A 15,562-nucleotide genomic window follows, 5' to 3' on the forward strand; every position below is an offset into this window, starting at 1 on the left:
ACCTAGAATAAAAAAGTTTGAGAACTGCTGATGTGGAATCAAAAATGTACAGAACTAGACCATGTAACAAGTATGTGTATATACATATATATCTCCCTATGTATATAAACTGGTCAAACTACATAGGCATAAAAAGTAAATTCACAGGAGGGGTCACCTACGGGGTATGAGTAGATCAGACTTAACGGGATACCTGGGTGGCTTCAAATGTGGATTATTTTTTCTTTAAAACAGAAACAGGAAACCCAGATTTAGAGCAAATATGGCAAAATGAGGAAGTACATGCATCTTTCTTTTTCAATTTTATTAACTTTCCTGTATAACTGAACCTTTGGGGGTAGGAGCAATCTATCATTTCCTCTGTAAATTTATTTTCTACAATTTCTTCCCCTTTAGTACCATTATTTTTTCCCTTTCAATTCCTGTGAAGTCCTCCGTCTGCAAGTTGCTTCTCTCCCTAAAGTAGCAATTTAACAAACATATTAGCTGAGATTTAAGCTACAAAAGTTTTTTCTCCTTTCTAAGTGAATATGAAATTTAAATGACAATGGCTGAAAGAATGATAAGAATTCTACAGATGAAACTATGGATTTATGACCTCATATGACTCACATGACATAACATAAATCTGATGCTATTAAAAAGATTTTCCATTGATAAAAATTAATTTCAATATGAACTGTTGACACTAATGAAATCATCAAAAATACTGGTTTAAAATACTGTTCGTCTATAACTATATAATCTATACGTATAGTATTATTCCACAGGAAAACAGAATATTTCAAAGCTGAATATGGTTAGAGCAATACAAATTATCAATGTGACAAAATTATAACGTTTTAAAGTAAAATACAGTTACTCATTAATTCAGGAAATACTGAGTCTCTGCTATATTCTAAGCCCTGGAGATATAAAGACACAAGACAGACAAGTACTCTGCTCATTCCAGAAGGTAGACAGAAAGTCAAAGTGGACAAATGCACAAAATAATTCCCAATCATGATAGACACTGAAAATTAAGAAATAAAGAAAACAAAGTGGGATGTTGTGATTTAAGAAAATGACTGGGTGGGGAGACTTGTAAAGATTCAGTGGACAAGGGAAGATCTCAGAGGAGGTAACATTAAAGCTGGTACACTAAGTGATACCAGAGCAAGTAGCCATACAAAAATCTGTTGGCCAGAATGTGACCTATTTCAGAACAATAATAAGAACAATGTGGATGAAGAACCAATGAACAGGCTGAACACAGTACAGGCTGAAGTCAAAGGCTAGGTAAGGGCTAGACCATGTAAAGCTTAGATTTTATTCTGAAGGTAGTGAGAAGCTATCTGCAGGTTTTAAGCAGAGAGTTAACAAGATCTGATTATCCTTAACTGCTTTGTGAAGATAAGAGGGACAACAATAGCAACAAGAAGACCAGTTAGGACACCACTGGAAGCGATAATGGGAGTGGCAGCAATGGAGATGAAGAAAAGTTGAGGTATTTGTTTTCTCTTGGAAACAGAACAAAAGTACCTGACGGATTGAGTGTAGGGGATGAGTGAAATTGAGGAATCAATGAGGACTCCTAGATTTTTTATGAAAATTAATGATTTCCTATTTGAAATACTATTTCCTTAATTTTTGTATTGTTAGCTATTTCCACAATAGTGATATACCACAACCACCCCAAAACGCAGTGGCTTGAAATAACAATCATTTATACTTTCTCCTGTGTCTGTGAGTTCGTTGTACTCCAGGCTTGGAGTCAAGCTTCCGGATGGGTCTGGTTTACTCCACATCTCCCTCATCCTCTTTGGACCAACAAGCTCGCCAGAACATGTTCTTCTGAAGGTAATGAGACACAAAACGGACAAGCCCAATCACTCACACACGTTAAGCCTCTGTTTGGGTAATGTCTACTAACATCCCACTGGCCAAAGCAAATCACATGACTGAGACAAAATCAAAAGGCAGAGAAGTACACTTCTCCTCTAGCAGAAGGACTGCAATATCACATGGCAAAGACCAAGGATACATGGAGAGAAGAAGAACAAAAGCAAATAATTCAATCCACACCAGTTTCTATACATTCAAATCATGAGTCACAACTGTAAAAGGTCACCAGTTTTTGGAATGTTCCAAATCATTTCTCAAGATAACCACAAGATATAATTAGTTCTCTTAATTAATACCTATTTTTATTAAGTAATTACATGAACGTTTTCAAATTCTACTTTATTACCAAAGACTATATTGAGCTACACTACATGTGTTGTAGAAAAAAAATGACATTAGGGATATTTCTGAGATTAAGATAACATGAAAGAAACAAACTGGTTTGAAATTTAAAATAATTGTATAGTGTGGTCAAAGACATCACTAGAACAACTAGAGAGTAAAGATAGGCAACCAATCAGAATATACTTCAAAGATTTTTTTAAGGGGAGAAAAATAAGTACTTATTTTACTTTATAAAATCAAACCATTTCATTGTATAGAAGCCATTATACTTCATAGATATTTTCTAAAAAGCAAAATTGCTAAAAGCAAAATTGCTAAAAACAAAGTTAAGGGCTAAAAAACAAACTAAAAAGAAATCTGCAAAATATATAACAAACAAAAGGTCCATATCCTTACTATGTATATCAAGTTCTTACTATACACTAAGAAAAATGCGACTATTCTTATTCATATCTCTTGTCGACTTTAACATTGTCTCATATGCTTAAAAATACTTCTTGAAAGAATAAATGAGCTTAATGTGTTCTGGTGAAGTTTGGAAACATGATACATACTTTAGATGGAAGAGAACCAAATTATGAAGAGCTTTTAAAGCCAAGCAGAGAAATTTTAATTTGTTGTAGAGGTTATCACAGGCTCAGAGGAATGACCTAAAGAAAGCACTGTTTTACTACGGTTAATTGGCCAACTGTTACCAAAATGAATTACATATAGAGAGGCTAAGATTAAGTAGAGCACCCAGGAGGTGATGAACAAAAATTCTAGATTAGGGGAAAAGAATTCAAGAGCCATTCCAAGAAAAAGATTAAATACCATAGAATGGAGAAATATAATAGAAAATAGTCAAAGAAAACTCTAGAATCTAGCCTGGGCAGTGCTTCTCAAACTTCAATGTGCACAGAATTCACTTAGGAATCTTGTTAAAAGGCAGATTCAGTTCAGTAGATTCGAGATTCTGCACTTATAATAACCTCCCAGGTGGTGCCACTATTGTTGATCTTAAGATCATACTTTTAAGTAGAAAGGGTCTAGGAAATAAGAGTAATTATGGAACAACTTAGATAAGAGAGTCAGTTTTCCCAGAACCCAAGACAACGATCAAGCCTCATATTACATGCTTTCTTATCAGCCTGTGTCCCTCCTTCTTAGCACTTACCAAAGCTCCATTTTTACATTTATTTTTGTGATTATTTGTTCAATGTATTTCCCCCCACTGAGCTCAGTGCCCTGTTTGGCTCACCACTTTAGTCCTGTTACCTGGACATTAGCACATATCTGGCACATAGCAGGTGCTGATTATTTGTTTAAGAAATGAATGCGCTTCCCTGGTGGCACAGTGGTTAAGAATCTGCCTGCCGATGCAGGGGACACGGGTTTGAGCCCTGGTCCAGGAAGATCCCACATGCCGCGGGGCAACTAAGCCCGTGTGCCACAACTACTGAGCCTGTGCTATAGAGCCTGCGAGGCACAACTACTGAGCCTGCATGCCACAACTCCTGAAGCCCACACGCCTAGAGCCCGTGCTCCGTAATAAGAGAAGCCACAGCAATGAGAAGCCCGCGCACCGCAATTAAGAGTAGCCCCCGCTCACTGCAACTAGAGAAAGCCGCGCACAGCAACAAGGAAGCAAAGTAGCCGAAAATAAATAAATAAAATAATAAAATAAATTTATATATAAAAAAGAAATGAATGAATGAGTCAACGAAGAGAAATGCTAAAAGAGACGCTGGATTGAACAGAGGAAGGTAAGTGAGAGACACTCCAGTGAAAAGATATATGTTGATCAGAATGAAGACAAAGGCTGTTGATGTAGATCTGATTGCTATCACATTAGACGTGAGCATTGGTAGCCATGTAAGTAAATAAAATTACTGAAGGAGTGTACATACAAAGAGAGAAGATCTAAGGAAGCTTTGTTGGACAAACAGCCAGAGAGAACCTAGAGGAAGGGCCACCAAAGAATACAGTCAGACAGGAGATTCTGAATGCAAGAAAGCACAAATAATGAAGAAAGTCCTAACATATATCATCTAAGGCTAAAGACCGACTGAGTAGTGGATTCAGAAGCTATTATGCTTAAACATCTTTCTGTGAACATGTAGACGTAGAAGTCAGATTTTAGTACACTAAGAAAAAATGAGGTGATAGGGAAGCAGTAGTAGTACTTGCATGTACAAGTTCAAGATAATATAATAGCAAATTGGGGGGGAGATAAAAATTACAGTGTTTCTCTACTCAGAGAAATAGAAAACATGTTCATGTTTGCAAATGCCCACAGGAGCCAGGCTGGCATATATAAACAAACAAAGTAGTCTTGGGATAGAATAATAGAGAGTGGAGGAGATAGAATCAAATTAGAATGTGTAGGCCCCACATAAAGACAGCAGCTGACACCGTGCCACCAGATTATTGCTTCAAAAAAAATGAAAAGCTAATACTGTCAAAATTTCCAATTTTTTTTTTTCAAGAAAACCCCCAAATCTGGATAGGTGTGTGAAATTTCCTGAATTGGATAAAAAATATATTCAACCTATAGGGCACTACTTTACTGTTTCTGATCCAAAATAAAGTCTGAGTTATCAAGAAGTAAATAAAAAAAAAATGGCTAAGCAGAATTAAGAACGTGGCTGATATTAAACAGTATAAATACGGAGCAATATGTTATGCCACTACGTAACTGATTAAATGTTGAGGACTAGTTCAGCAAATGATAAAGGTACCAGGAACCAAAGGAAGCAGCACTTAGACATGAAGTATAAAAGAGAGAGAAAGGCTGTCTAGGGTAAAAGGAAAAGATTTTAGGAAGGGAAAGTGCGAGGGTTTGAATGCACGGAAGTCCATATCAAAGTCAAAATAACATAAGAGTTGGAAGCAACAGACAATTCAGTGGAAACTGCCACTATTACACTAAAAGAAATGTAGAATTTTGATTATGAAATTATATTTTCATTTATTTTATTCAAAATGTGAACTGTAAAGACACTTTTACAAGACCTTTTAATCCGACAATATTTAAGAATAGATAATGATGGTTATCTTAAATAGTCTTAGATATCAAGACAGATAATGGAAAGGAAATATTTTGCCTTGAAAATACCCCACAACTGAGGGTAAGAAGGAAGCACACGTTCCAGTCCCATTCTGTTCTTTGCCCCTTTGTTGAGTTTGCCAAAAATACTTGGAGTATACTCTTAATACTACAGTTAAGACAGAAGACAGACATCTGGCCACGTAAAACTATCTGGACCAATCCACATTCATATATGCTAAAGAGCAGACAGCAGGTTAATAAATTAATAATCACTGTACCAGTCTGGTCTGCATTTAAAACTGACCTAAATGATATAACATTTCAATTTCCTTTCTTATGCAAGCACTTCAGCTGTCCTTCAATCAGGTTCAAGCACATTCTAGATAGGTAAGTAGTATTATTCACTCCTTCAAATGATAATCATTTAGCACTTATGACATGCAAAGTGCTGTTCAAAGCGCTATGGCAAACATAAAATATTAATCAGTCATGAATAATGTCACGAAGCAACATATGCCTAATAGAGGAGATTACAGAACATGTATGCATAAATAATTACAAAAGAGGTTAAAAATCTAAAGAGATACCAGTGAAGAACTATAAAATGTTCAAGAGGGAGATAAAAAGATTAGAAAGAAAATGTCACCATTCAAGGATTCTTATTCAACATAAAAACAAAGGTCACAGTCCAGTCTTCCAGCTCCCAATCCTTTTCTAACAAGCCATTGTTGTCTTTCACCACTTCTCACATGACTTTTCTACTAAACTCTCAAAGTTTAGAGTCATTCATCCTTAATTCTTCATCATGATTTTATTCCATTTACACTTAATTTGTGGTACCACTGAAGATGTTTAATTAATTCCTATCAACATTACACAGAACAAAATCTTTTTACTCGACTTGGAAAAATTGACATCACACACAGAATTGACTCACACCTGGCCTTGCAGATTGTTAACCAGAAATAAAAGAGAATGATATCCACTAGGAACAAAGCTTTGTACTTCCATTCCACATCCATCTAACTCTCCAAAAAAGACCCTTGGGGGTTCAAGGACCATGATAGTCAAGTTCAGAAAGAAGTTTCTGGTTGAAAAAATAACCATCTTCAGTTGTGCTTCTAAACCAATCACAGGATCTAAAACCACTAGCCCCTCCCTCATTCCATAACTTAGGTGCGTTGATCCTTCTGTCAAAAACAACTGGAATTTGTTTTACAGTTAGAAGACTACTAGGAAACTCTACCTCTAACACTAACTCTAGAAAAGACAATTCAACACAAAAGGCAAAGTTTTGCAATAAAAGCCTGAAGCAGGAGGCAGAATGAAAGAAATCAGCATTTGGTTCTCAAAACAAGTAAAAACGTAATTGTCATCAACTTAGTTCCACCAACAGAAACAGATAAAATATATATATTCTAAATGTAGTAACAATAGCTTTTCACTGTAACCAGTGAAGAAAAATGGAAAAGAACAAAAATAAGAAATTAATGTGTCTTCACTCATCATTCTCTTCAACAGATGATCTAATTCCATTCGTGTTAAAATGTTCATGTGCCGCATCTACAGCAAGTATCTATATATTGATACCCGAAGTATCAATATTATTTCTTTTTATAGAAATAAGATAAATATTAGCATAAGAACTTAAAGCTCCATGAAGACAGGGTATTTTGTCTGTTCGGTTCGTTGATTTATCCACATCTGAATTCCACGTAACACACAGACAGTTCTCAATAAATATCTCCAGCTGAACTGTGCTTAAAACACAAAAGGCTCTCAATAAACATTTGCTGTAAGAATGAATGAATGGATGTCAGAAGGAATTTCTTGACAACTAAATCTCAGAATCAACAGACTATACTCTACCACGTCAGAAGAAAAAGAAGTAGCAATATTTAACATGAAGTTTAAGATTAACATGAAGTTCCTTTCAGTCTTTAATTATCGTGAAGAAAATGTGATTTCAAAAAACTGGTAATTATCAAGTTACCACTTAGCTCTGTGACTTCATGTAAGAAGTTAGCTTGCAGCACTACATACTGTTATCTAGTATCATTAAGGGTAAAAAAAATAGGGATTAAAAAATTAGGAAGTAAAACTGAAGAAAAGCAGATAAAAAGCATTAATTACTGAATCACTCTGAAATTTCCCCAACTTTGTGGATCTGTGAAGAACTAAGATTTACCTTTATCAATTTTCTATTTCTATTAAATTGTTTCATACATGAATATATGAAGCCATCAATATTATCAAGTGGTAGATGTTAAGAAAGTAACAATACATAAACTGGTTTGGGAGGTTGTTTTTGTCAAAAATGAAAAAAAAAAAAACTTTTCTTTGTTTATATTTCATCTCCCATCATGTTATAATTACCTCCAGCTCTGTCTCCCTCAAAATATTGCAACTCTTTGAAAATAATTATCTTTTGCTCCATTGTCTACTTGTTGAATTACATCTAACCCTGTCTAAATAAAATTCCTATCAAAAATACATTCCTATCAAAATTCTCTAAAGGACTTATCTAACAAGTCAATCAGTCACTAATAAAACCCACAATGAAATCTTAACTATTTGTCCAAAAGCAGAGGCCTAGATCATCTAATGCCACAGACTATGTAAAAATATTTCTTTTGAACTTTTCATTGTGTTCTCATGTCTGCATTCAACTATGGTTATTTTACTGCTTCGCAGTCTTGAAGGAAATGTAGCTCTGTGAATTATCAGAAACAGCTTTTCCAATATCAAAGTTACCTAATTTATTGAATGATTCATTACTTTAATGAAAAAGAAAGTGACCCAAGGTTTTGAAAGATCCAGTGGAAGATTAATAAGGGCACCAAAATGGTCCAAGTGGGAAGACCAGGCTTCCCTAACCGAGTACAGACTCTGGGGCACAAAGTGATCAGCTCCTTCTATCAATCAGAAAATCAATACTGGTGTGGGTTTTACACACAGCTCTACTTGCTTCTGATTCCCCTTCAATGAGTAACTAAAATTTACACAGGAAAGAAAATTACAGAAAATCCATCTGAGTAGAAGGATCTTTTTCAAGAAGATCTCTGATACTAGAGAGAAAGATTTGCTGAGAATCAGAGTATATCAACAATATACAGTTATCAGACTTGATTTTAAATATTTAAAGGTATTAGAAATTTACATAGCTAATTCCAATAAAACAAATTGCATAATTACATAATTTAGTTAGACTAAGTTCAACTTAGAAAATGTTTCAAAGAGCTTATAGTCTAAGGTGGCAATAAATGCAGTTTACGAAATTACTTATAAGAAATGAAAAACTCAGCTCTTCAACTAGTGATAGTATCTCCAGAAAAAGCAGTAAGTCAAGAGGAAAAGAACTGTTTATGTACAGAGACTTAAGTCTCTTAAAAGTTAATATTAAAGACTGCATTACTGATTCCATACACAGTGATTCCATATTGAACACTGTCCATCAAACCTGGCATCTCATACTTGTGATACAGGTATTGCCTAACCTATTTCCTCATTAATTTAAGAATGATATAACAATTCTAACGCTGATTTTGATGGCTAACAGCAGAAGATAACAGATCTGCCCTGAGTTTTACTGGACGGCACTTACACATTAAAAAGTCTGCAAGAACACCACACCTCTCAAATTAAGTTTCTTCAGTGCTTCACGTTCTGTTATTAAACAAGTAAAAGATATACTTTTAATCCATATCCTTACAATACAAAGCTTAAATTTTATTTCCTTCAACAAAGTAAACAGGTATATTCATAACCACAGATTATCCCCAAATATACAGCAGTAGTAAAAGCACTGGCAAAGTTAAGAAACAAACAAAAAAAAACTAAAAAAACTTCAATTTTTGCACAGAAACCAGAACACTATGACATTCTTATTGTTACCTTTTAAATGCTTCAGCTGGGTTTCTCTCACATTCCCCGGGCTGTAGGAGGCTTTGAACTGCTGGATCCCTTAGCTTGTCCTCATATCCTTGGAGAAGTCCACTGCGGCAGATCTGGGCAACCAGACCTCTAATAAACCCTCCAACACACAAAGTATCAGAGTCCTGGGCTTTGCAGAAATGAAAGGCCAAAGCCTGGCGATGTAAACCTCTCTGCAAGCTTGTAGGTGAACTTGGCCACAAGAGCTCAGTGCATAAGGCTGTCTTGCCACTGCCAGGCCCTCCTACCAATAACACACCCCAGGCAGCTCCTTTTCCAGAGACAACACTAGCATTATTCCCAGAATTCACTACAAGGGGTGGCGTGTTGACAGCACTGTTGCAGCAGTTAGTTTTCTCCTGGAGGCAATGCTGAAGCTTGTGGAAAACCCACTCCCTACAGTAAAACTGCTTCCCCTGCAGTAAACTCGTTTGAGCCATTTTGCAGACTTTCTCTTCCCAAGGATTAGTCATAATAGGTTTCTTAGCGTCAACATTTGCTAGAATCTGGGTACATCAACACAGGTCTTTACGTCCATTAGGACGTAACTTGCATGTTAAGTTGACTTTGAATGACAGAGTAACCAGTTACAGTAAAATTCAACAGCCACATAGTCCATCTGCCAACAGAATGTGCATGACTTTATTTGGCTCTTTATTCCTGATAATCAGCAGAGAAGATATTAGTTTATATTAATTCTTGAACTGATGGAAAACTGCCTGGTTCCGAACCTTGGCCAACACTCTTCCTATATCTTGATGGGTCGCAAAACTCCATCGTTACATCTGGAGTTTATGTGACTGTGGATGTTTCAAGTATGCAGATGAGACAATACATCTGGAAAACTGAAGAGAAAGCCCAATCTTTCAATTTGCACAAAATGCTTTTCCAGATCGCAAGCGTTAAGTCTGTATCTGAAAATTAGATGCAGAAAAGGTGTCCATTATAGTAAATGCTACCAAAGAGATTACAGTTATACAGTAGATTGTTAGTGCTCTACTCCTTGTTGAAGGATAGTCACTCAAAGTACTAGACCCTGCCAGTTTTACGTATATGGGCAACTGCCAGGGAGGGAACTGTTTCAGATTACTGTCTCTTATGTGGCAAAAATGGCAAACCACTGTTAACACCTTCTTAATTCAAGGCATTCATAAAATGCATTTTTCAAGATAGATTCTTAATGAACCTGTTCACAGGCTTCTCGGTTTAAGATGTCCAGGTAATCAATAATTCCCACCAGTAACTAAAATAAAACAAAAATATCTCAGTGCAAAATATCACATGCTAAAAGCTTACTTATCAAAGAATACAATTTACCAGTTACAGTAATCTCAAAAATCCATACACTTCATCTTTGGCACTTTCAAAAAGTTGGACAACTACCCCAAAATCATAATTACATTTTTCTTTCTGTATTTTTCTGCTTCTAGTTAGGCTTCCCAAACAGCTACATTTTAATCAAGTTACCCTGGATTTTTAAAACCTCACTGTAGAAAGGAGAAAAAAAAAAAAAAAAGACTTTAGGCACATGCAGTAACATCCTTAACTCTAGCCAAAAAGGTCTTTCCGACCAGCTTAGTAGAACAGCGCCAGTTCAGGAAGCTCCATTAACTTGCACAGCCCAGCCAGTCAAGGGCTCTGTTTACGCGACTAGCCACACTTCTTTGTTGATAGTTTGCAAAACCTAGGGGATGATTATCAGGGTTGTGGCTAGATGGGAATGGGTTGGAAAGAAAAAAAGGCGGGTGAGCTTACATGAATGATAAATCCAAGCACAAGTACTATGGGAATCCTTCTTTCCTCTGAGCCGAAAGGGGGAACGTTTCGGAGGGGGTTAGGAATGAAATCTACTACTGTGGCCGGAGAAACGGCTGCGGGGCGGAATGCCTTCCAGGCAGGAAAGGGATGAGGAGTAGAGGGCTTCAGGACTGGTGGGTGTTCGCCTACAGTTCCGGCCTCTAGTTTCAGCTGACAGACAAAAGGAACTCCGGGATTCCCAGCGACGGGAACCACCTCTGGTTTCAACAGCCCCAAGGAGCCACAGGGGGGCCACCTTGGAGAGGCCACGGACAGAGGTGCAGCCTCCACACCGAGGTCTTCCTTCCAGAAGGCTGGGAACGCCTCGACACCCCGCCCCGCCCCGAGATCGGGGTGTGTCTTTTGAAGGGGGAGGGGGTGCCCGACGTCCTTGCCAATCCTTGAGGAGGGGTCGCCTCCGGTCGGCGTCCAGCTCCGCGCCCCTACCCCGGGCGCCGCTCCCGCCCCCGCCCGGCCCGCGGCGGAACGACGGGAGAAGTCGGGTCTGGGGCCGGAGGCTGGACAGGGTGGCTGGGTGGGTGGGTCAGGTCGTAGCCCCAGGCACATGCCCCCAAGAATCAGACCTGAGCGTGGGGCCTCGCTTCCACCGCCGCCGCCGCCGCCGCCCCTCGGTTACCTCGGTCCCGGCCGCCGCCGCCGCCGCCGCCGCCGCCGCCGCCGCCGAGGACTCTCAGCTTCAGACACTTGCTTCGCTGAGAAGCCGCCGCCGCCAGCGCTTCCCAGACTCCAACTGAAGCCGCTTCCTCCGCCCGGCCCGGAGCACGCTCCGGGTTCCAGATCCTCCTCTTGGCCCCCGGCAACTGCCAGTTCCAGCTGCTCCAGCAGCCTTGGCTGTGCTCCTCCCAGCCCCCACTGGCCAACCGCCGTCGCCGCCGCCGCCGCAGCCGCCGTCGTCAGGGCAGTGACTGTCTCAGGCAGCCCCGGACCGGCCGGCTCCGCCCCGCCCGCCGCCCCGCCCCCTCGGCACAAGCCCCGCCCCTCCCGGCCGCAAGGCCTTTCTTCGGCCGCCGGCTCCGCCCCCTTGCCTCGCCCCTCCCCCACCGCGCCGTCCAGTCGCCGCCCGTGCCTGGGCGTGTGCAGCCGCCTGGGACCCGCTGCCTCCGCCGCTGGGAGATCTTTCTGGGGGCGGCCTCGGGGCTCCGCCTTTCTCGGGGACGGGGGCGGAGAAGGGGGCGGGGCTGCGTTCTCGCGTCCCCGAGCTCACGCGAGTCGCTGCCCCCCCTTCACCACTCGGCCCTGAGCCTTCCTTTGTCTTCCAGGCTGAGGGACTCCGCTGGCTTTGGGGGCCGTGTCCGATGCTAGGAGGGGCAGTTGAGCTGGGAGAGTTGCCCCTTGCCACTCCCTTAACCCTCTTGTCCCCAAAGGCCACTCCAGGCCCGTTGTATTCCTCAGTCATCCGGGTCCCCTTTCAATCTATTAAATTCCGGTGATGCTTTAACTTTCTCAGTCTGGGGCTAAGAGAAGCAAGTAAAGACCGGGTAGAAGGTTGTAAAACTAAAAATCGTAGGGGTGTGGGGCGATGTTCCCACCTGCCTCATGTGAAGGACATGGCCAGATGGAGGTTGAAAGTAATCACGATTGGGTCTCAGGCCCCTGCCCTTCTGGACCGATTGATTGCCCACAGAGGCTACTATATGAGAAAAAGACCATGGTCGAGGTCAGAATGCAGAATAACATGAACTGCCCTAGAGGACCTGACCACAGGGCAGTTACTTTTGAACTAGACAAGCAAGTTGTTTGCATTCACGTGGACCTGGATTAGATTCCAAATTTCTGCTGGGAAAGTACTGTCAACTGATGGAGCAGGAAATGTATATTATTTTATTATTTATGCTAAAACCATGAGCTTTCCTCCCATTCTCCATTAATTTAAATGTGCTTATTTCTTAAATGTTGAGCCAGTCTCCCATCTGTTTTTAGGAATTCCAAAGTTTAGCTCTCACTCTTAACTAGAAAAATGGATTGTGCTTGTGCTTACCCTTCCATTCTGTTTATTCCCTGGCTATCCATGGCATTTGAGGTTTGTTGATCTTAATCTTTAACTTTAACACATTTGTTGCAAATTCTGAGGTTCTTTTCCAAAACACAAGCAAAAAAGGCAGAAGAGTATAAATCCTCAAGAATTTGAGTGATGAAAATTGATTTTTAAAAAGATACAATTTTGATGTTTGCTTAAGCAATTTTAATTACCACTTAATTTGTTTGCCATACATTATTGTCATAGGAAAAGTTGACTCCTTCAGTTTCATGGTTGTAAAATTATATGTTTAGAGAAAATTTTAAATAAGAAATATGTACATCGTATAATCATTTCCATTAAACTACTTGATAATACAATAATTAAAATAATTTCTGCCCAATAGGGAGAGAAGTTACAGAAACTGTTGAGTCAGTGAGCCTATTTTTCTAAGGTAATTAACCATCATGGAATGCTGTTCTAAATAACTTCAGCAATAACTAAGCTGTAATTAATCTTCAGACCCATTTAGAATTTTGTTTACTTTAAAGTTTATTTCACGTTTCATTTTTATGGCTTTTTGCTTTCCCTAATAGAGAAACTTCTGAAAAGCAGGGACTGTGCCCTCCACACCCCTGTAGGTATGTAGCAAGTTTCCTTGCATGTAAAGCATGTCTGTTCCTTTTTGTCATACTCGCTTACTTAGAGACTTGTTACAGGTATGGTATTATGCTGGGCATAGTGCTAGGTTATAAAGATGGATGGACACAGATGGCAAAGGAAACTTGGGACTGCTCTAGCCATTCTTTCTTTTCAGAATATCCATTTATCTCACCAGTTTTTGATATGAAGCAATGATGTTTTTTAAGCTCTTTCCAACTCCTCTCGGCCAAATTACTGTTTCTCTCACCAAAAGTCTGAAATCTCCGTTTAAAAAAAAAAAAAAAAGTCTGGCTTAGTGGGCCTATTTATTTACCAAACCAGGGCATTTTTGAGAACAAAAAGGAGACAATAAAAACAGTTAACATTGTAAAATTCTTAGATATACTTATTTATTGACTGAAAACTTGGTTCTATTGTATTTGACAGATATTCTATTTAAACATTATTTTTCAAAAAATAACAATAAAATATATATTAAAACGTAAATATATATTTACATACCAAATTTTACAAAACATCTTTTTACCAATTACCTGAATGCTAAAAATGACATAGGCAGAGTATTTATGTATTTACTCTCAGTACGTTTTCACATACTTTAATCAATTTCTTAGCATATTTTCTCCACCATCAAGTACTGGTATTTTTCTAAAGAATGTATTTTCTTAAATATGATTTTCCTTATTTTTAATTTGTTCATAAAATTACCTGAAATCTTCTTCACAGTTGCATAAATTTGAAATTATTGACACCTTCAACTAATGCTTCTCGGTGGACCATAATAATTCTAATTGAAAAATTTTCCTGTAAGTACTGAGGTACCTAGTAAGTTCAAAGCAAACTCTAATAAAGAAAATATATTCTTATAGAATACATTCTAATTTCTTTTTTTCAGCTCAAGTGTACAATTTTTTCAGCTCGAATCTTTTTTGAGGTGTGTGTTTTTTAAAACAGTAACATCTTTCAACAAATATTTTTACAAAACAAAGCTCCTCATATAAATTTTCTTTATATATGTTTATGTTGACGGTTTCAATTAAATTTAGATACTGCAAAATTATATGTCTTCTGATTTTTAACCCATTTGAATACAAAATATAATTTTATCCAATTAAAAACAGCAGCTCCATCAAGATTCTCCCCACAAGTTGAGATATTCCAAAGCCCAATTATAAATTTGAAAACAGGGTCTTTTATAATATTTGTACTCTCATCAAGTAATACATTTCATTCCTTCTTTGATTGGTAGAGATAAATTTCAGTATCTTCCTCTTTGAAACCTTTGTTTTCAGTAATTACGATACTTAAAAAATCTGCAGAAGACGAACACTTTGAGTTTGGAGTTTCAGTGATTCTAAATGAAATGCTGTGAAAATTTAGAGGACTCATTTTAGTCCTCTAGTTTAACTAGTATAGGTCACTCAGGTTTATTTACAGAGTAATTCATCTTTCTTAATTGAAGTAAAGTTGATTTACAATATTATATTAGCTTAGGTGTACAACATTCAATATTTTTATAGATTATACTTCATTTAAAGTTATTACAGAACAATGGCTATATTCCCCTGTGCTGTACAGTATATCCTTGTTACTTATCTATTTTCTACATAGTAGTTTGTGACAAAGTAATTCTTTAGGTAGTTATCACTGGCAGTCTTTCAGATTATGTCACAAATTTAAAGAACGCTGTTCATTGTAAAATCATTCAGCCTACTTGATATATGCTTTATTCCAGGGTGACTCAGCCTCTGTTTCATGTATTTCAGATATACCTTACCTTTAATTTTCCACGTTTGCCACTGATTCTCAGAAGTGGCAGCCTGGTGAGTTCATGCATGTCAAAAGGCAGCCACAGCAGGCCAGGGCACACCTCACTGGCACACCAAGTACCTAGAAGGATCAGCAACCTTGAAAGTTTCACTGACTACTGC

At 38.4% G+C, this 15,562-nt stretch overlaps 1 protein-coding gene across 4 annotated transcripts in view; it reads right to left on the reverse strand.

Annotated features, from left to right (window-relative positions):
- The window catches only part of ANKRD50 (ankyrin repeat domain containing 50), a 43,695-nt gene extending 31,738 nt beyond the window's left edge, over positions 1–11,957 (reverse strand). Inside the window, exons 1-2 of one of the 4 annotated variants that reach the window (XM_028492267.2) lie at positions 11,628–11,957; positions 9,155–10,107 (exon numbers count right to left, since the gene is read on the reverse strand). In XM_028492267.2, coding sequence (XP_028348068.1) covers positions 9,155–9,666 — 512 coding nt within the window. In that variant the 5' untranslated portion in view covers positions 9,667–10,107; positions 11,628–11,957. Of the gene's footprint in view, positions 1–8,864; positions 8,927–9,154; positions 10,108–10,948; positions 11,461–11,574 lie in introns of those variants that run through there. The other 3 variants (XM_007111847.4, XM_028492268.2, XM_007111848.3) reach the window with 3 other exon arrangements.
- Between the last annotated feature and the right edge of the window lie 3,605 nt (positions 11,958–15,562).

Source organism: Physeter macrocephalus, chromosome 7 (genome assembly GCF_002837175.3).
Source record: "Physeter macrocephalus isolate SW-GA chromosome 7, ASM283717v5, whole genome shotgun sequence".
NCBI lineage: Eukaryota > Metazoa > Chordata > Mammalia > Artiodactyla > Physeteridae > Physeter > Physeter macrocephalus.